The sequence below is a fragment of the Strongylocentrotus purpuratus genome, unplaced genomic scaffold, assembly GCF_000002235.5.
Source record: "Strongylocentrotus purpuratus isolate Spur 01 unplaced genomic scaffold, Spur_5.0 spur5_scaffold_19, whole genome shotgun sequence".
NCBI lineage: Eukaryota > Metazoa > Echinodermata > Echinoidea > Camarodonta > Strongylocentrotidae > Strongylocentrotus > Strongylocentrotus purpuratus.
Window position 1 is genome coordinate 12,747,295 of NW_022145604.1, and position 20,826 is coordinate 12,768,120.

Below are 20,826 nucleotides of genomic sequence, written 5' to 3' on the forward strand. Positions count from 1 at the left end.
AACTGAAATATATTTAAAAGCGAAAATTCAAATATTTTAGAGTTTTCATAAATTCCACATCAAGAACATGAAATCTCCTTGATAACAGAAAATATTAATGATTAGAATCACGTTTTATGCCTTTTAAAATAACTTTTACTAAATATTTTCATGGATGCTAACAGCTTTCCATAATTGTTATGTCCAACTTAGAGATAAGATCAACTTAGGATCTTTATGAAATACCCCATGGACTGTTAATGTAATAATCCAGATAATTTTGTATCGCAATTCATTGACAATCACTGTAAACAAAAAAATAAACTCATTCAGTATCTTACACTCTAAAGCAAGAAGCCTCAATAACACCTTTGAATTCATTGAAACTCTCCAATACATGCTACAAAAAATTCCCTTCTCTGTAATAGCCATCTCCGCAACATTGTTAATTAAAAATTCCCCTCCCTTATTTAATTTAGGATATTAAACAATGATTGGAGCAGATCGAGCATCAGGAAAAGAAGGTGTGATTGCTTTATATATTTATGACGAGTTCAATTTTAAACCAAAACTGGATGTTAACATTGAAGGAATGGAATCATAGTCTGCAAAATACTCTGCAAACAGCCTTACTTTTTTAGTTTCCGTTTCTATTGATCGATTTCGGCTTTCTGTTTCATTCTTGCGTTTTACTCTGATGAGTGCAAGTCGAAAAGCTTTAGTTATGTCTCTTTTCAACGCTCTTCTCTGTAGTACCAATCGTCTTTTCAGCCTTGCTTATGTTTAAGTATCACTACACCAGGTTCAATCCCCCCATGTGATATATCTATGCTAAATAGACAGAGACATAGCCTTTCATGTCCAACCCGTTACATTAATAATTACCACTTTTTTGTTTATTTGTATATAAATGTACATAATTCGACCTTCCGTTTCGCCAAGCGTACTGTAGACTAATTTACTGTATTAATGATATGTGACAAACGATCGGAAAGACTTTCGATTAATCAAATTCAATGCCATGTTAATACCTTACTGTATATTCAACAATGATGTGTAATCGTCCATGATCTATCATCGTTTATCCATTTATAAATGAACCTGCATTCAATCAGCAGATGCATGAGATTTATTGTATTATTACCAACGCTCCTTCTCTCCCCTCCCTTTTCTTCTCTGCAAGTCACTCTTTTCCACCCTTGTTTTAATTGTTCTATCTAAGTTGAGGGCTGTGGGCACGTCAAGCTACTTTGCTTATTTCTGTAGCCCTCCTGCATCTGATGTATGTTAATTATGCATTCAATATTTGTTTAATTTCGTTTATTATCTGTATAAAATTATATACACTAAACAATTTGTATCAAACCATATTATGTTCTTTAAAATGTATGATCAAAAAAGAAGAAGATGCAGAAACCAATAAATCAAATCAAATCAAATACCCATCGGATCGTATCAGGACAATTACCCCCTGGGCAATCACCCCCCGGAAAATAACCCCCCGGAAGACTACCCCTGTAGGACGATTACCCCCCGGAAAATTACCCCCCCCCCCCAGGGCAATTACCCCCTCCCCCCGGAAAATTACCCCCCGGAGAAATACCCCCCCGAGGACAACTACCCCCCGGGGACAATTACCCCCCCGAGGACAACTACCCCCGAGGACAATTACCACCCGAGGACAATTACCCCCCCCCCCAGGACAACTACCCCCGAAGACAATTACCCCCCCCCCCCATGGACACTGCTGGATATGGTGGCTCAGTGGTTAAAGCGCCCGCCTCATGAACGGGAGGTCGTGGGTTCGAACCCCGGCCGAGTCATACCAAAGACTTATAACCATGGGACCTTATGCCTTCTAGCTAGGCGCTCAGCATATTAGATTCGAGAAGAGTACTAATAACATATTATATTATGCAGGGCCCGCTGGAAGAGACGTTTCATAACTGAAGTGGCTACCCTGGGTAAATAAAACGTTATTATTATTATTATCATTACCCTCGAGGACAACTATCACCCAGAAAACCACCCCGAGGACAATTAACCCCGAGGACAACTACCCCTCCCCCTTCGAGTACAACTCCACCCCACCCCCCCCCCCCCCTCGAGGACAATAACCCCCGGAGGACAACTACCCCTACTGACAATCACCCCCGAGCAATTTATAACACTGTGACGTATAACACAAGCTTCTCTCCAAATTGCTATTTACAGAAAATTGCATAAACCTTCATTTTCTTTGTTATTTATGAAGTTCATTTCAGTCTTTTCAAATTATTCAATTCGATATGGGGGGGGGGTGGAGGTTGCCCAATTCCCCTGTAGTTTTGCTACCGAGTAAAGAACAGAAATTACATTTCTTAGAAATTGAACAATACATTGCGCGCAGATGAGTACGCGTTACAGCCTCTGTCACCATCAATGGCACAACAAAGAAATTAGGATGTAAGATTTCCTTTATGTATCCTCTGTAACTTCTAACAGCTGATCGTGTATTTGTCTTTGTATGTATAATGGGCCCTCATCCATGCCATGATCCATAATTAAGGTTTTCTTCACGTTATCTATTTATTTCTGTTCATGCTGAACTTGCTGAAGTATAATATGTTTTCGTGTACGTTAAATTATTTTGAAATATAAATTGCCTTCAAGTTATTTGTACGGTGCCATGTCAAATAAAATAAATATCCGCTCTCTGGTAATTCATCTCGTTTGATTTTGTAACTCCAGCACAGCGTTTTTCAACCGGGGTGCCGCAATAGAACGATTTGGAAAACGTTGATTTTGTTTTAAAAAATCAAATACCAGAAACGGTTAAAATATGTAATTACATGAGAAAATAAAATTTTGAAGATACTAAAGTTATTTCCTTCAACGAGAGGCCCGAACATCCTCATATTCGTGTATCAAGGTCATGACCGAATATATCACTTGTTATTTAGGTACATTCGGCGGCAAGGTGCCCGCATACAGTACTTTAAATAGTTTCTAGTGTGTGGATTACAAACTAATTTGTTACCAGTTTGAAAATGTCTTCTCCTTTTTATTCTTAAATGTGCCCATACGTCTGTGCATAGCACTTGACGAGAGCCAGAGCAAAGTTAATAGTCTGTAAAGACTTTGGGATTTGGGAGAAAATTTTTAATTTCTTAAGAGGGTACCGTGACTAACAAAAAGTTGAAAATAACGCTGCTCCAGAGAAATGTATTTTTATGCATTTTGAATAGCGTTGGATAATTACCTAAAACTTACATCCTTCGTGGAAATTAGCAACCGCACTGGCGTTGCATAAATTGTAATGAAAGGAAAATGTGTAGTAATGAGGAAGACAACGTGCTATAGTATTTGAAAGAATATGGGTTCATGCAGGGGACCTTATGGGCTCGTAGCCATCTCTCAATGTATCAGATCCTCTTTTGCTATTGAATTCTGATTGTCCACAGGGGTAGTTGTCCTCGGGGGGTAATTGTCATCGGGGGAATTGTCCTCGGGGGGTAATTATCACCGAGGGGGATAGTTGTCCTCGGGGGGTAATTGTTCTAGGGGGTAATTGTCCTCGGGGGGTAATAATCCTAGGGGTTAATTTTCCTCGGGGGTAATTGTCCTCGGGGGGTAATTCTCCGGGGGGTGATTGTCCTTGGGGATAGTTGTCCTCGGGGGATGATTCTCCGGGGGGTAATATTCCAGGGGGTAATTGTCCTTTGGGGGTAGTTTTCCGGGGGTAATTTTCCGGAGGGTAATTGCCCAGGGGGTAATTGTCCTAGAACCCCATCGGATTGATGTTTGGATTGTGTAATATGTCATTTCTAAGTTCGTACATGTCACTAGGTGACACACAAGGCTAAATGAAAGTGACTTGGGACTATTTGTTCTTGCCCTTGCGATTACAATTATAATAAGTACAAAGTAAAAATACAATCATGTCTCCAGATAAAAGCCAAAATGGAAAAAAAAAAAAAAAAAAAATTGGCATCATAAGAGACTTGGTCGGATTGAAAGAACAATAATGACGATGGATGTAATTATAATTATCTTCCAAGCATAGCGCTTATTTGAAACGCTAGGCCAACCAAGCTCACGAACAAAAGAGAGTGAAGGCTCCTATTCCTCCTTTTGTGTGTGTTTTATTCTAACGAAGAAGATTTTGTGGGCATTTTATTTCATCATTCTGTAGTATAGAAACTCAAACAGGCTGAAGAGAAGTTCTTCTTTCTTTGACCAGAAACAGAATTGCATTAATTCGTAAAATAGTGATACTCGACATGATGAGAAATAAAATTAACGCAACAAGCAAAAAGAAGGGGAACGGGGATACCTTGTTATCAGTGTTTAAGTTAGCGTTCAGCAATTTTAAACCCAAAACATGAACAATGAAGGAAAGTTAGTCCACGTTATTTTGGCTTACTTCGAATTATCGGGTCATCGCGTTCGTTTGGGTGTTCGCGTTACACGACCTTTCGTGAAACGAAAACAGACGATCATGTAAAGATTCTACGCGACCTTTCGTAGATATGCCGTAGTATTTTTACAAAGTTTCTGGTAAATTGGACCAGACCATTTGTAGATGATAGGGGTTTATTTCACAAACATTACCCACGACATTTCTGGAAGTAAAGGGCATGTTTCCTCAAAAGGTCGGGTAACGCGTCCTCCCGACCCGACGCGATGACCCGATGATTCGACGTAAGCCAGTTATTTTGGTGTCGGCGTGCAAGGCAGGTCTGTGAGCAACTGATGGGCTAGAATATATAATGTCTTGAAATAGATAAACCCAGCAGAAAACAGTAGGAACAGTGAAAGTGAAGGGGTTATATTCGAGTGGTTTAAGCACTTCACTGGACTTCCAAAGTCCTGGGTTCGATATCCGGCTTGGCACTAATGTCCTTCTGGTCAGACATTTTTTCAAAATTGCCCACTGTTCATCCAGGTGTTTAATTGGTATCCAGAAGGTTGCAAACATTGGTATGGTTGGATTCGTATGTGTCGGCATTGTAAAATGGCTCCTGCCTTGAATACTCCAAAGGGAGCGGAGCGTGTACGCACTATAATCTGCGATTTAACAATTAAATCCAATGACCGATGTAATATCAATTGTAATGTTAAACGTTTAGAAACGTAGTTACTATTTGTTATATTGTTATTATTTTGATTATTCTCCTTCTAATAATATTATTATTATAAATATTATTATTATTATCATCATCTTCATCACCGATATTGGTATTATCATCATAATTGCTATGTTTTCATTATTATTACTACATGTACTACTTTTATTATTATGATGATGAGTATTATGTGTTCTTTTCTAAGCGTAAGAGTGCCATAGACACTAAAAACGAACTTGTGTTAATCAGTAACTACAGAATTAAGCCAGCTCATGCATTATATCTTCTCAAAAAATCTCTGAATGAATGAATTCGGAAGACAATATCATGCACTGCAAATAGCTAGCTCACAAAAATAGCTTTGGATAAACAGAGAATTTTTTCATCCGCTGACAGATCATTGTCAAGATCCTCTCTCCCCCTCTCTCTCTCTCTCTCTCTCTCTCTCTTGCTCTCTCCCCCTCTCTCTCTCTCCCCCTCTCTTCCTTCTCTCTCTTTCTCCCCTCTTTGAATGCGACGCTTTTAAAATTTCGTATAATTTGATCAAAGACGGCAATCATTGTAATTACTACATTAATTATTCATAAAAGCAATCGACCTTTAGATTCTTGTGAGCATCTGAAGCCAGGCTTAAGCACTCACTATCATACACCTAATTATTGTTAATAACAAACTGCGATAACACGTTCTACAGATAACACAATAGCAGCTACTTTTGAAAATCAACCTTAGGCAATTTCAATAGCCTTCGGTGTCACCCACTGAAATATTACCACTTTACATATTGCGAACACGATTTCTATACAATAGGGCATCCAAGTTGCCCTTGAGTATTGTCTTGTCCCTTTCTCGTCTCTGTTGGACTCCCCTTTTTTCCCCCCTATTTTGTAGTTCCTTTTGTAGTTACAGATTAGTTAATTTAATTACTCATTATTCCTAAGTTTCATTTGAGGTGTTCACACTTGTACAAGCATTGCTTTTTAGTGGACCCCTCTGTTTCCAAAATGTATTTCTTAAATTTATTTTAAATGCTTATAATTGATTTGTAATGTTTTGTTCGAAACATGAATAAATTTGAAAAATCTTGAAAATCTTGAAATTTTGAGTTGACGTTTCGAAACTATTTGTTACCCTGTAAGAGGGTTTTCTTTTCGGAGCACTTTGATATTTAGAGATATATTCAGATTATCAAATTCCTGACCTGCGTTTGACCTTTGACTAGGCATGTTACCTACATTTATCACATGTTTATGCATTGATCCACTAGGGCTAGGATAAAGATTAACACACGAATTTGCGAGCGTTTTGGGAAATTATATCAAAAAATGTTATGCACCATTTTTTTTCTTCTTCATTTCATTTTTTCATTCTCCAAACATAAGTTTAAAAATATAACATGAAGACATGTGCATGGTCTGGTTGATAATCACCAACAAAACTCACAATAAATAAATATATTATATGACATGGTTCATACAAAATTAACGATTACCTAATTATCAAACACCTTAACAAAGCAAGGCATGAAAACAAGAAAAGATGTTTGGAAACGCAATGCCAACATGGAAGCCATAGGATTGATGACCACAGGCAAAAGAGCAAACTTACTCGCACACACACACACACACACACACACACAAGAGCACGGTATGAATATAGGGGAACTGAAAAGGGGAAAAAGGGGGAGAGGCGGGGCGGTTGGGGTGACCTGGCATGTCTCGCTAAATCCGGTAGATCCGCATAAAATGGATAACAGATGTATAATAACAAAATTTTAAAAAAAAACAATCAAGAAATAAACGTTTCCACGCACGCAAAAAAGAACAGGCCGAAAATATCTCTAAATATCATAGTGCTCTGAAAAGGAAACTCTCTTACAGGCCGAGCTTAGATTAAGATGATAAAAAGGCTTTAAAAAAGTGGGAAAAGGAATATGGTTATAACCCTATGAAGAATATGATTTCAATGAATTAACGAATAGTTAGTATTATTTCTTAAAACCTCTTTTTTCCCATTTTAAATACAATGAGATAATCGGAAAGTGAAAGACAATACATGAGCCTGTGGGGGGGGGGGTGCGTTATGTTGTGTTTTTTTTTGGGGGGGGGAGGCTTTACGGGGGTTATAAGATTAATTTTCTGAGTGTACCTCGCGCAAAGTGTTGGGACTATACAAATTTTCTTTTTTTATTAAGAACTTCCCTAAAACCGCAACTGAGTATTTCTCAAGGGCTGGAAAATAGAGATTCATTGTTGAACTCTAGAGAAGTAACAAGAGCAAGAGATTCAGGGTCGAATATCGAACACAATCTTTTTTTTGATGATTACATTGCCTTGCTCATCTTTGAGTTCAGTTTTATATCAACGGTCATCCAAACAAAATATTTTATTTTCTTACGCTGTCACAGGGACTATGTCGTGTTGTAATACTCATGTATTCTCCTGTAAGTATACTGAATAATCTTCTCCCATCATTCAGCAATATTCCGCCTAGGAAATTCTCCACTTTCTAATTATCTGAATTTCCTTTAAGGGATAGTTGAGTTTTGTTGCAGAGGGTGCTACATAAAGTAATTGTTTGTGAGATAATGCAAAACTGAGTGTCAAATTTGAAAGAACGTACAATTTAAATGAAAAAATCTTCTTTGTTTGATCAAAATCGGTTCAGTGACGGCTGAAATATCCATAAATATAACCATTCTAAATATTGTGGGGCACCACAAATATTCGATAATTTTGAACCAGCCGTTGAAAAAACGATTTAGCGCATTATACGTTTTAATCCAGCCAATGCCAATGTTTGCTTTTTGTTGGCTTTTCATGATGGTTATAAAATGCACAACCAGCTGTCCCTTGTATTGATATCATTAATTAATTAACTAATTAACGGCCCGTGTATTGATATTATCAACGGCTCGTGTATTGATACTATTAATTAATTAACTGATAAACAGTAACCGTATTTCTATTTTAAAGGGTAGCTTAATTGATACTCGTGTTTAATTTTAATTTCACACATTTTACAGACTAAAAGTACCTTCATAGCAATTTTAGATCCTAAAAGGGTGCTAGAAATATCATGAATAAGAATAAAAGCAATTACCATTCCATTTGAAGGAATTTGCGGTCTTAAACAAGAACTCAACTATCCCTTTAATCCCTTTTTTCCTTCACACCCTTAATTATTATTTTTTTAATACCATCTGATGTCCCCCTTGCAATTGTTAGATTGTTATACCTTTTGATTTAACTTTCCTTATGGAAACATCGTTTATTCTACTCCCCCAATTACTTTTCTTTACTCTTCGGTATTTTGTCAATTATCTCTTACCACTCTCGTTTGGAGTATACTAATGTCGTTATGTTGATTTGAGGCCATTCACTATTAAATTGTGCTACTATTTAAATGTTGTCTATTTAAAGGTATAGACCAGTTTTAGAAACGCCCCATCTCAAAATGAAATGGAAGCTCTTATTACCAATCATGTAAAAAAATATGTTTTTACTAGTACGTGATGATACAAATTTTGCCGGGAATCCGTCTAATAATTGATATTATAATAAATTATCATATCGTTCCGGCCTTGATAGATATCGCGAATGCACTTCAGCATTTGGGCATAATTTCTGCTTTTTTGCGAATTTAGGTTGAAATATTGCCATCTAAACATCTGAAGGCAATTATTTAAACAATATTGAATGGATATTTTGCACCCAAAACCCTTAAACCGCAATTTTACCATTACCGGTCTATACCTTTAAAGGCAATGCAATGCAATACAATGAAGTAATTTCTATAGCGCTCTTACAAACTAACTGTTGTTTCACAGACAACACATTAAGTCACATTTTTCAGTCGTTGACGATGGTCTTAATAAAGTGATCTAAAATTTGTGAACTCGAAAACAAGACTCTTGCCGGAGTTTTTTGTTCAGTGATTTTATGTATGTCTGTGTGTATCATCAGTGGCCAGTGGCGGATCCAGGGGGGGGGGCCCGGGGGGCCGGGCCCCCCCCCCCTTGAGAAAAAATCATGTAAAATCACGTGATTTTTACGATTTTTGGGGTTGGGCCCCCCCCCTGGCGCTCAAGGGGGGGTGCAAATTGAAATTTTTTTGAGGATCAAAAAAAAAAAAATGTGCTCACTACCCCCCCCCCCCCCCCCCCCCCCCCCCCCCCCCCCCCCCCCCACTGAGCGAATTTTTGGCAGGCGCGTTTTTCAAATTTTCGGGAGCAAAAAAAAAAAAAAAAAAAAAAAAAAAAAAAAAAAAAATTGTGCTCTGTACCACCCTCCCCCCCCCCCCCCACTGAGCGAATTTTCGGCCGGCGCGATTTTCAAATTTTCGGGAGCAAAAAAAAAAAAAGTTGGGCCCCCTCCCCTAAGAAATCCTGGATCCGCGCCTGTCAGTGGCAACCTAGGATGCCTTCATCTCTTTCAGACTATGTATTCATGTTTCTTCAATATTTATTAATAAAAGTTGAACAAAACGTTTATCGCATGTTAATGCAAGTAGAAGCGTTCTTGATACTATTTAAACCAATATATATTATATTATTTCGATAAATGAGTAAAAAATTTGTGATGAAATAGTTTAATCATATGTCAAAACGCTGCTACATGAACACACATTCAGTGGATATAGGGGCAGGATGGTGAACAGTACTCCTGTAGGATCAAAAATATTGATTGGACTAAGGAGCAAGTTAAGGGATTTATTCATGATTCAGAATACAAGTTTTATTGGGGACAGTTTGAAGTGGAAACTGAAACCAGACAAGTAATATGCAGAGAATTAGAGCAGTGTAAGCACGAAGAAGGCATCACAGAATGGACTACCTTGAAAATTTAGGACCGAATCTCCCAGTCTCCAAAAAAAAGACATTTTTGTTTAGTATCAGCCTATTTTCATCTTATTCATACATATTTTGTTTATTGTCAAATAGGAGAGAAAATGGCAGAATAAGGAATATACACTGCAACTTTTTTTCGCCCCTTGACAAGAAGTAGACTTCTTTAAATACCAGAAACACTTCATAGAATGTGATGACATGAAGCGATAAAAAGGGTTAGTTATATCTATGCTTAGCTGGATATTTACCAGGGTGTCTGCAAACTCTGTAGGTGTGAGGTCTTCCTGGTGTACCCTCTCTTATAGGGCATCTAGCAAAGATGTCAAGAGATATGAGCTTTGGGATGGTCTGTACTAGGCTGCCATTAGAATGTTGTCTTTTCCTACACTCCTTAAACATTGGTAGTGTGTAGTTCAAGCCAAGTCCATCTGTACAACATGAATTTGCTCCGTCGGTTACTTCTGATGACACCAGTAAGACTGTGAGTGAGATTTATTTCAAAGAACAGAAAATAATAAAATCATTCGTAACCGTGAACATCTGATACAAAATAAGGAGGTTATGAATGCGTTAAGCAAGCAAAATCGAGCAAAAGAAAATCAAGCACCATTCATGATTATTGTTATTATTTGTATTGTTATTATCATTAACATCATTATTATCATCATTATCATATTTTATCATCATCATACATGATATCAAATGTGATTTCTTGCATACAGACTGTTTGTGACACCTCAACAGACATGAGATTCTCAAGCATTCGAAGAACCAAAGCACTGCTCAATACATATCAGGGAAAAAGGAATCAAATAGTTCATGTTATATTAAAGCAGTACGTACCGATGGACAAACAAGTTGTAATGCCATGTAGTATCTTCCAACGAGTCATCTGTTCCATATTCTGTGGGTAAAAGGGAACACAAAAAAGTAATAATCAGATCTTCATTATTTTCACAGTCTTTTTGTATCATTGAAAATGTCGTAGCACCACTGTTTGTTTTTACCGTTGCTTCGACAAGATTGGATCCTCTACAAGTTCGAGTTCAAAGTAACATTTGCTTTCTTTCATTTTTCTTTCATTTCTTCATGTCAATAAAATACTCAAGTGACAAATATGGATATGTATTATAGGAACTTAAACAATTTTCAGAGCCTAATACAAGCTTTAATACAAGAAAGAAGATTTCGAACTTGGAGGTTGATTGCAACATTCTTCCCACACGTCTCAGTTATCTGCCATTTCAATACACGCTTGCAGTGTCATTCCACACCAGGGGAGTGTTACACAAGACTAAGATTAAGATTAAGACTTAATTATGGCAGACCACACTTGCCACTATTTGCTCTCGCCATTGCGATCTTTAGATAATATGTTTTCCTTTAATAATGAACTATCCAAAAAATATAAATTCTCTATATTTGTGACCACAATTTATATGTCCCTTGAGAAACCAATGTCAGGAATGTTAAGAGGAACTAGTGGAATGAACCTAACTAAAAATCGATCTTAGTCTTTGTGAAACACCCCCCAGGTATTTATGTTCTCCTCCCAGTTGGTTCTTGGCTTCCCTCTCGGCTTAGTACCGTCTACCTCTCCCTCTAATATATCTTTCAAGAGACTCTGACGTCTTTTAATATGACCACGACATTTCTCGCCTATCTTTCTCTAACTATTCTCATATTGATATCTTGTTTAAGCCCTGCTATACGCAATATTTCTCTGCTAGTTTCCAAATGCTCATGATATTCTCACCATTCTCATGTTAGCCCAAATTTCTAAAGATGTGAGTTTTCTTTTTCATAACGTTGGTTCAATGTCCATGTTTCCGCTCCATGCAACCGAATGGACATAGCAGTTTATCAGTTTCATTCCAAGTTCAAATTCTTTTTTTCTTGTTGTAAATAAGTAAATAAGTGTAAAGACTCTCTTAGCATTCACTATTTGAATTCAATTATTGAAATTTATAATTTATGGGGGGTGGGGGTTAACTGTATAATATTACAGAAGACAGTTTGCTACAACTCACCATTTTTGAAAAGCTAAAAAATAAATCCTTAGGAGTCATTGATGAGATCCGATAACGATCAGTGCTGCAGATATATTCATTTCTTCAATCGACAGGGAAATGTTGACAATATAAAATATTATTGTTATCCAATATACTCGAGGAGAATACGTTCATCATTGTAAAGTGAAATCATTCTTTAAAAATCCCCAAACGCACTCATGGTGTTCAATCGATCAATCGAATTGAATCGTTCGAATTTTAGTGAAGCAATTTTGGTAAGTATCTTTTCCTTCACTCCTTCAATAATGAGAGTCGGGTTACAATGAGCGACAGCGTGAACCAATGAAACCTTTGCTTGGTCATTAAACCATGGTCATCACTATAGAAACAACGTGTCTAAGTGTGAGATTAGCCAGCCCTAGTGTTCTGTGTTTTACTATAGAAACGTGTCTATGTATGAGATAACCCAGCCCTAGTGTTCTGTGTTTCGCTGTTGATCGGTCACGATCTCTGAATAAATACGTGGTTTCGAGCATGAACCTTTAGTCATTATTATTTTTAATGCAGTTGAGGAGCATTAGATTCATCAAAAACGATATATCCACAGCGTTTATTGAGCATCTCTCAAAGTAAATTTAAGTCACTTTAGGTTACCAAGCAACTATTTTACCCTGTCTTTGCGAAATATACATCATATTGCTAATAAGATGTTTCACAATATATGTTTGTCTAGAGTAAGGCTTTTATTTATTCGCTAATGCCACTGGAAGTGTTATTTTGATAAAAAAAAATAATCTTAATTATATATACATGTACTATTATATATCACAGTTTAGGTTGCTTATTTCCTTTTTGTTTTCCTAAAAAGAATTCCACAAAGGTTGTCGCATTTTAGTTGCCTTTCCACTGGGGAAGCCCAGGATTTTCCTCAGTGCGCCCTGGAAAAAAACGGAGGTGGTACAGTAATCCTCCCCCCCCCCCTCCCCCTCCCCACCCCGACCGGCTCCCATGTTCATGCTAAAACTCTTTGGTTTGTTTGTGCTTGGTTACATAAGGGGGAAAGGATTTAAAAATGACAGGTCTGCAAACTTGAAATTCAGATCTTAAAGATAAAGGTGAGTTCTGGTCATCGATTACATTGTGAAAGAAAAGGTGTGGAATGGATGGATCAGAAAAATTTGATCATGTATCATGCAAGTATTGGTGTGTACTGCAAAGTTCTGGAGTCATCAAAATCATAATAAATTTGGCCCAGTCTTAGTCAAGTAACAAGCACTGTACACAGAAAGATATATATGGCACTACACAAATGGTGTCGGGGCTACTAACCTTGATTTCCTAACCTTTTTATGCTCATTACTCAGCTAGTATACATTTTCTACCCAAATTGTTTGGCAAATGACATATATTTATTATCTTGAACATGTAATGTAATTTTTGTTTGATATTGTGAGAACTTTTTTTATATTTTCTTTACCAGAACTCACCTTTATTTTTAATTATCTCAATAACGAACAAAACACAGACAACTCTTTGACATTCCAATCAATGGAAACTTGTAGACACATATAATGATAAGGCAATGATTTATTTATACATGTATAACAAATATAGGCATGACAATAATTTTATGAGACATATCTCTTGCAGAAAGGTTAAAGTACAAGTCCACTCCAGAAATAACTTACTTTCAATAGAAGCAGAAAAATCAGACAAACCAATCAAAACAAGTTTGAGCAAAATCGAATAACTAATAAGAAAGTTATGAATTTTTGAAAAAGTATATAAATGGAACAATGAAAATCACTACACAAATTGCCAATTTTGTTTTCAGTTTGTGACGTCATGTCCTCACTATTTAACAATTGCTCATATAGTTTAATAACATTAATTTCCCTTTATATCCCCCAAAACTTGATTCCCCTATACCTTCGCCCAGGTTATATGATTTGATCTACATTGCGTGCATGACATTTCAACAACAACAAAAAATTATGAACTTTGAAGAATTGATACTATTTTCTGAATATTGTATATTACACAGTTATTGACTGGCAGGGGGTGTAATATTATAGTATTAATGACTGCTTTGAGAGAAATAGTTGTTTTTAAATACGCTCAAGGGAAGGTTAGAATTGTGCTATTGCCCGAGGCGTGCCCAGGGCAATAGCCCAATTATAACCTTCCCGAGAGCGTATAAAAACAACTATTTCTCGAATATTAAAGCAGTCATTAATACTTTTAGATGCCGTAAAACAAAAGAGTCAACTAATGACACCACCTTGGCCTTTCTCTAGTTTATCTGCACGGTTGTTTTTATGAGTGTATCTTTGAGAGTAGACTAGATCTAGATTCTAGTCTAAGCAAGATATTTTTACAATTTTGGGGGTGGGCCGGTCCTGTGGGAAATATGGAGAAGAACCTGCGCTTTCATATGACACCTCACTTATTGAGTATCACCTTCAGGATCAGAACAGATAAAGGTTTGAATCTCAAATTGAAAAAAAAAAAATTGACTTTTTTTGCATGGTCGCGCAATGCACGTAGACTGCATAGAGACTGCATTGCGTGCAATCTCTATGGGAAGAATTTCAGCACACAACATCGGGTGGGCGATCAGACATCCTGACTACTAGGCCTAGATCTATTTTCGTCTACGTCTATGCTGGTACTCCATTTTCAGCAACTAAACGAACATGTTTATGGATAATTTCACGTACCCTTTTTTTGTTGTTCTTGCTGTCGTGCCAGCGAGTCTTGCATTTGATAAGTTGATATCTTGGGAGAGTTTCTTTAGCCATTTTTGTCTTGTTTGGAATTGTCTTGTCTTGTATGAAAATACCGACCAATTCTTCGCACACGTACGGTATCCTCGATCGCTCAAACCATTTCACCAAGACTGAACTATTTTTCCGGTAACCATGGTAACTGGGATTTTAGAACTGTTTTCCCGGTAATCATGGTTACTGGGATTTTAGAACTATTTTTTAAAACTATTACATGGGTTTGGAATTTTACAAGGAATTTTACAGGAATAATTAAAGTTTATGAATGCAATTTCGACCAATCAGATGGCTGGTTCCAGTTGAAACCAATTGAATACAGCCAACTGGATCCAGTAAGTTGAAACCTATTGAACATTCCAAACTGGTTCCAATTGTAACCAATTGAAACCAGTTGGAGATTTCAAGTGGTTTCAATTGGATTTTGGTCCTGAGATAGTAATATTATCATGTGAAATGAACGAGTTGTCTTTTTCTTGACTGTTTTTTTTTCCAAGAAGGTTGATGTTTATGCTCGTTTACTTTGATATGACCATGATAGATTCGTGTGACAACGTGCGCATGCGTCCATCTTCCTCCTGTGAGCATAACGACCGCCAAAACGACATCAATGCGTCCAGCTTTTCAGCCGATGCTGTTTTCCGCAAGTACGCTGTACACGTTATGAAATCAGCTAGTTTGTCCCCTAGCTCCGACTCCTCATCAAATAGATCCGTGAGATCCAACGTTATATCCAGCTTCTTTGTACTAACGGTATATCCTTTTTGCTCGGACACCTTGCGTATTTCATCAGAAAGTGATTTTCCGGTTACGCGGAAACTTAACGGGAGCCATGTATTCTGAAGGAAGGTTTCTTTTATCAGTTTGCATTCTGAAATGGAACGGATATATCAAGAAAATAAAACTGGAACGAGATTCCAAATAGTTATTTAAATAAAAACGATTGAGGCATTCAATTGAGAAAATTATAACGAGATCGAAAAGATTTTCGAGAAAGTAATTGAAGGAAATATATCCTACTGTATATCCCAGGGAAATCAATATTGGTCTACGTAATACGCCATCCTCATGATTGCAAAATTTAATTTGTGATGTCCAAGGCTATCGAAAGTGCAAAAAGTTGATTTTTGCGAAAGTTCTTGTAATCATCATTTTCTTGATACGGCATAACCGTTTTATTTTATGGTTTGAACCAACGATATCAACTGGGGGGGGGGGGGGGCTTTCACTTCTTATTGGAAATTGTAACCGTTCGTTCCTTTAGAGGAAAGGAAAGAAAAACTAATTCAAATTTGATAAGGATTGCTAATTCGATGATTTAAATTTAAAACCGAAATCACGATTTGGCAATTGTCTCACTAGGTATTTTCGTTTGTTGTGTTGCATGGGCACGATACCTTTATTATTTAATTTTCTAATTGATTCGTTGAACGAAAGCCTACCTGACAATACAATGATCTTGATGCCATTGTCTTTTAGCATTGACATCAGCCTGGTGAAGGTCGTCTCAAGGTCACCAGTATGATACATCGAGTGTATAGCACTGATTAGGTTGTACTGGCACTTCGCCAAAGGATTTTCAGAAAAGAACTGCGAGAGAGGACCAGTGAACCACCGGGAATCATGATTGGATTTATCATCAGAACTCCATGCAGCTGCGTTGGTTTTGAATGTTTCGAATAAGCTTTGATTTGGCTCTACAGCTACATTTCTTATTGACGTGAAGTGAGATCCAAGACTCTTTAGAAAGTGAAGTTCATGATGGCCTGTAAAGAATGGGTGAAATTACGAAGAGCACTCATATTATTTAACTGATTGAGTTGCCACATTTTCGAAGAAGAAAAGGGAATATAAATCAGTCAATTTTAATTGGATACGACATAGGCTTTATGTCTGTTGTATATTTTCCTTCACATCCATCGCATATTATTAAAAGTAATACAAAGTTTTGAGAAATTTGAAAATTGGCTGGATAGTGATTCTTTACAATTTTAAAATATTTGGATGCCCCTGTTGATTGTAATATAAGCACTAGAAAAGTTAGCCCTTAAAACGCTTCTGCTTTTGAGAAAAATTGAATAGCAAAATTTACCGGTGCTCCCGGTAAATTTTGATAAAATCAAATAGAGCTTACTATATTAGTAATTAGTACAAAGGTAGCTGCGACCATGAAAATCTCGGAATATTTAGTTGTGATATATAATTTCCAAGCGGGAATAGCCAATCGGTCGATTTACGTCAAGAAACCTTGTTTTATGACTTAATTAATATCTTGACACTGAGAGGGAGCTTTTCAACATACAGAGTTTATTATTTACAATTTCATAACTTAAGACTCGATTTCAACCGCGACAATGATCACTGAATATTGAAGGATCGCATATGCTTCCACTATGTTCATTTGAACCAGATTCATGACCCATACTGCCATTTTGTATTACCTTTAATGGAACCGAAAAAAGGAAAAGGCAAATGAAAAGGGGAACGTATGTTGAGGTCTTAAAGTGTAACATGGTCTTAAAGTGTAACACGGTGCCTAAGTTCCTGAAAAATTAGTCGATGCGCACAGCGCCTTGGCATAATACATCTAGCCAAGTGTTTGCTGTTCACTCGAACTAACCAGCTGGCCGCAGCAATGTCTCGCCGAATTAACTAACTAATCAATATATTCAGGGGGGGGGGGGACAAAAAAAAAGACACTTTCTGGGGGGGGGGAGGGCACATACAAAGGGAAATCTCAAAGCAAAAATATAAAATTGTTTACATTGTGGTCACAATAATGAGGGATGATTTCAATATTTGTTTCTCAGACTCTTTTAACTGAACATGCATGGTCCAATTAGCTACTGTTTAAGCATCATGTTACTTTGCACAATCTGAATATTCACTTACATGACATGGAAGCAAAAGTTTCAAGATAAGTGAGGTCGCTGTGCGAAAAATTACAGCTTGGGATTTTAATCACGATGATGAAAGACTGAAAACTATATAACACACTTATATCAACTATAAATGCGATCTAGCGTAGACACAAGCTTGGGGGGGGGGTTAAAGAAAAAGAGTTGCTCTTAGTCGCTTAAAAAATAGGGGCACATGTTATGGATAAATGAAAATGGAGCACTCAGATGGAAAAAGGACACTTATTTGAAAAGAAAAGGAACATGTGTCTAAGTAAAAGGGGCAGTAATCAGTGGTGAAAACGGGGCATTTCTCGCACCTGAAAAGGGGCACTCACCAGAGATTTTTAAAAGGGGCACTAATGATAATGAAAAATGGGCATTTGTCGCAGGAAAAGGGGAACCTATAAGATTTTAATAGGGGCATTTATCAAAGATGAAAAGGGGTATTTATGAAAAGGAGAGGGGCCGTATAAAAAAGGGAAAAGGGGCACCCATTAGGAGGGAAAGGGTAATTACAAGAAAGGAAAAGGAGGCATGTGTCAAAGAGGAATTTATGAGAAAGGGAAGGGGCTCTTATTAAAAAGGGGAAAGTGGCACATATCAAAAAGTAAAAGGGCACTTATTAGAGGGGACGCGTGTCAAGGTAAACAATAAAAAGGGCTATTATCAGATATCATAAGGGGCACTTATGAACTTGTGACAAACATACAATCCAGATGAAATACGCCATAGGATGAAATCATTTTTTCACAGTATACGAGTAAGGAAAGAAAAATATAAGAAACCAAGATTACTTTTAAAATTAGAGAAAAAAATAAGAAAAAGATAAAGGAAAGAAGGGAAAAAAAGGTAGCCAGGCCTATAAAAAAAAAACAAGAGGTTGACTAGAAGTGAAGACATGGTATCAATATTATCTTGCTCCTTTCCCTTCTTCTTTCGTCTTCTTTTCATTTCAATTTTCGTTCAATTTATTTCTATCTTTCTTGGTTTCTTTTTCCTATATTCTATTCATTTATTATTTATATTTATTTTCTTTTTTTACTTTTTCTTTTTTCTTTCTTATCCCATTTTCTTTCTTCCTTTCCTTCCTTCTGCTTCTTCAATTTCTTTTTCATTTGTTTTCTTTTCTTTGCGGCTTACTTTCCGGCATATTTTCATCATCAAGAGAAGTTAAATGTGCTAGATAGATGTAATCAGAAACAATGATATCTCCAAATTCTAATGGCAACTGGTATTGCTATTAGACTGAAGTCACTTGATGAAACACGCCAGAATTACGTAGTAGGTAGGTGATGGCTTTGTCCCCCCATAACGAATGGCGATTAACACGGTCTGCTGTGCATGTAGCGCAGTCGGAGCGCAGTCTATAAATGCTTCGCGGTAAAGCTACAGTCCCATATACGTCCCGGACCGTCCCGGACCATCCCGGACCCCATCCGGGGTGATCCGGGATTCGGTCCGTGTTGACACCGTGTTGGCACCGGGGTGGTCCTGGATGGTCCTGGATGGTCCTGGATGGTCCTGGATGGTCCTGGGCGGTCCGGGAGTCGACCCCGGATGTTTTTGACGGTCAAAAACTGCCGGGGTGGTCCGGGACGGTCCGGGACAATAGTTTGATCCGGGGTGATCCGTGTAGCCACCGTGCTGGGTCCGGGGTCATCCGTAGTGGCGCCGGGGCGGTCCGTGTTGATCCGTGGCAGTCCGGGAGTGAGTTATTGACCGCCCAGGACCATCCAGGACCATCCAGGACCATCCAGGACCACCCCGGTGCCAACACGGTGTCAACACAGACCGAATCCCGGATCACCCCGGATGGGGTCCGGGATGGTCCGGGACGGTCCGGGACATATATGGGACTGTAGCTAAAGCTACGGTCCGGGACAATAGTTTGATCCGGGGTGATCCGTGTAGCCACCGTGCTGGTTCCGGGGTCATCCGTAGTGGCGCCGGGGCGGTCCGTGTTGATCCGTGGCAGTCCGGGAGTGAGTTATTGACCGCCCAGGACCATCCAGGACCACCCCGGTGCCAACACGGTGTCAACACGGACCGAATCCCGGATCACCCCGGATGGAGTCCGGGATGGTCCGGGACGGTCCGGGACGTATATGGGACTGTAGCTTAAAAGCATCACACTTTTTTGAACAAAACATCCCGGACCATCCCGGATCACCCCAGACCATGGTCCGGGATGGTCCGGAGTGGTCCGTGCTCGTCCGTGCTGGTCCGGCTTTATATGGGACTGGGGCTTTAAAAGCATCACACTTTTTTTGAACAAAACATCCCGGACCATCCCGGATCACCCCAGACCATGGTCCGGGATGGTCCGGAGTGGTCCGTGCTCGTCCGTGCTGGTCCGGCTTTATATGGGACTGGGGCTTAAGCGCCGCGCGCACGCAGCGACTCTTTTTTCAGGAGCTAGGGGGTCGTGTTACACTTTAAGACCATGTTACACTTTAAGACCTCAACAAACGTACCTTCACCTACACCAACACCAAGAAGATTAAATTGATCGTCTGCTGGAAATGCGTCGGTCATTTTCTTCATCACGTTGTCGTCAAAATATTGAGACACTTCTTTGAGAACGACATCTTTCATGGCGATCCGAGAGAAACCATTGCAATAAACATCTTGATATCGGTCCTCATTATCAAACAGATTAGTTAAACTAGACATGATATAAGGCCTACAAATGTTTCCACTGCTGAGGAGAGGGTATGTATGTAGATCTGTTTCGATTCCCACTTTTGAGGTATTCGATCCCGTTTCCTTTGAAGCTCTGGTGACTAATAACTAGTTATCTTGTGTAAATGTCACTGGAGTACCGATAATCAGACTTGCCCGAGTGATAAAAATGCCCCTTTTACTCATTACACCACTAAATTCCTCGAGTAGGTTTTCCTTTGGTGTGCGTTATAAGAATGTCACAAGTGATTTAGAATGTAGTTTCCGGAAGCAAAGAGAATATGGACTTTGAACATTCTGGTTTAAAGAGAAGGTTGAGTTCTGGGAAGAGGTGAACAATTATTTGTGAGCGTTATCATTCTTATTATGCAAGTGTGGAAGAACATCAGATAAGACATGTTCCCTGAAAACCATGGCCTTTCAAATGCCATCATATTCTAAATATGTCATGTAACATCGTAAAAATCCGGGTAGGATTTTTACGCCACGTGTTCGTGTAGCCCCATATACATC

General features: G+C 38.3%; 1 protein-coding gene across 1 annotated transcript; it reads right to left on the reverse strand.

Annotated features, from left to right (window-relative positions):
- Positions 1-15,197: 15,197 nt before the first annotated feature.
- On the reverse strand, positions 15,198-20,434 carry LOC115926043. Its single transcript, XM_030990328.1, has 3 exons — positions 20,106-20,434; positions 16,174-16,497; positions 15,198-15,602 (listed from the first exon to the last, which is right to left on the reverse strand). Exons 1-3 carry the CDS (start codon positions 20,302-20,304, stop codon positions 15,250-15,252), a joined length of 876 nt encoding a protein of 291 aa, XP_030846188.1. The 5' UTR covers positions 20,305-20,434; the 3' UTR covers positions 15,198-15,249.
- Between the last annotated feature and the right edge of the window lie 392 nt (positions 20,435-20,826).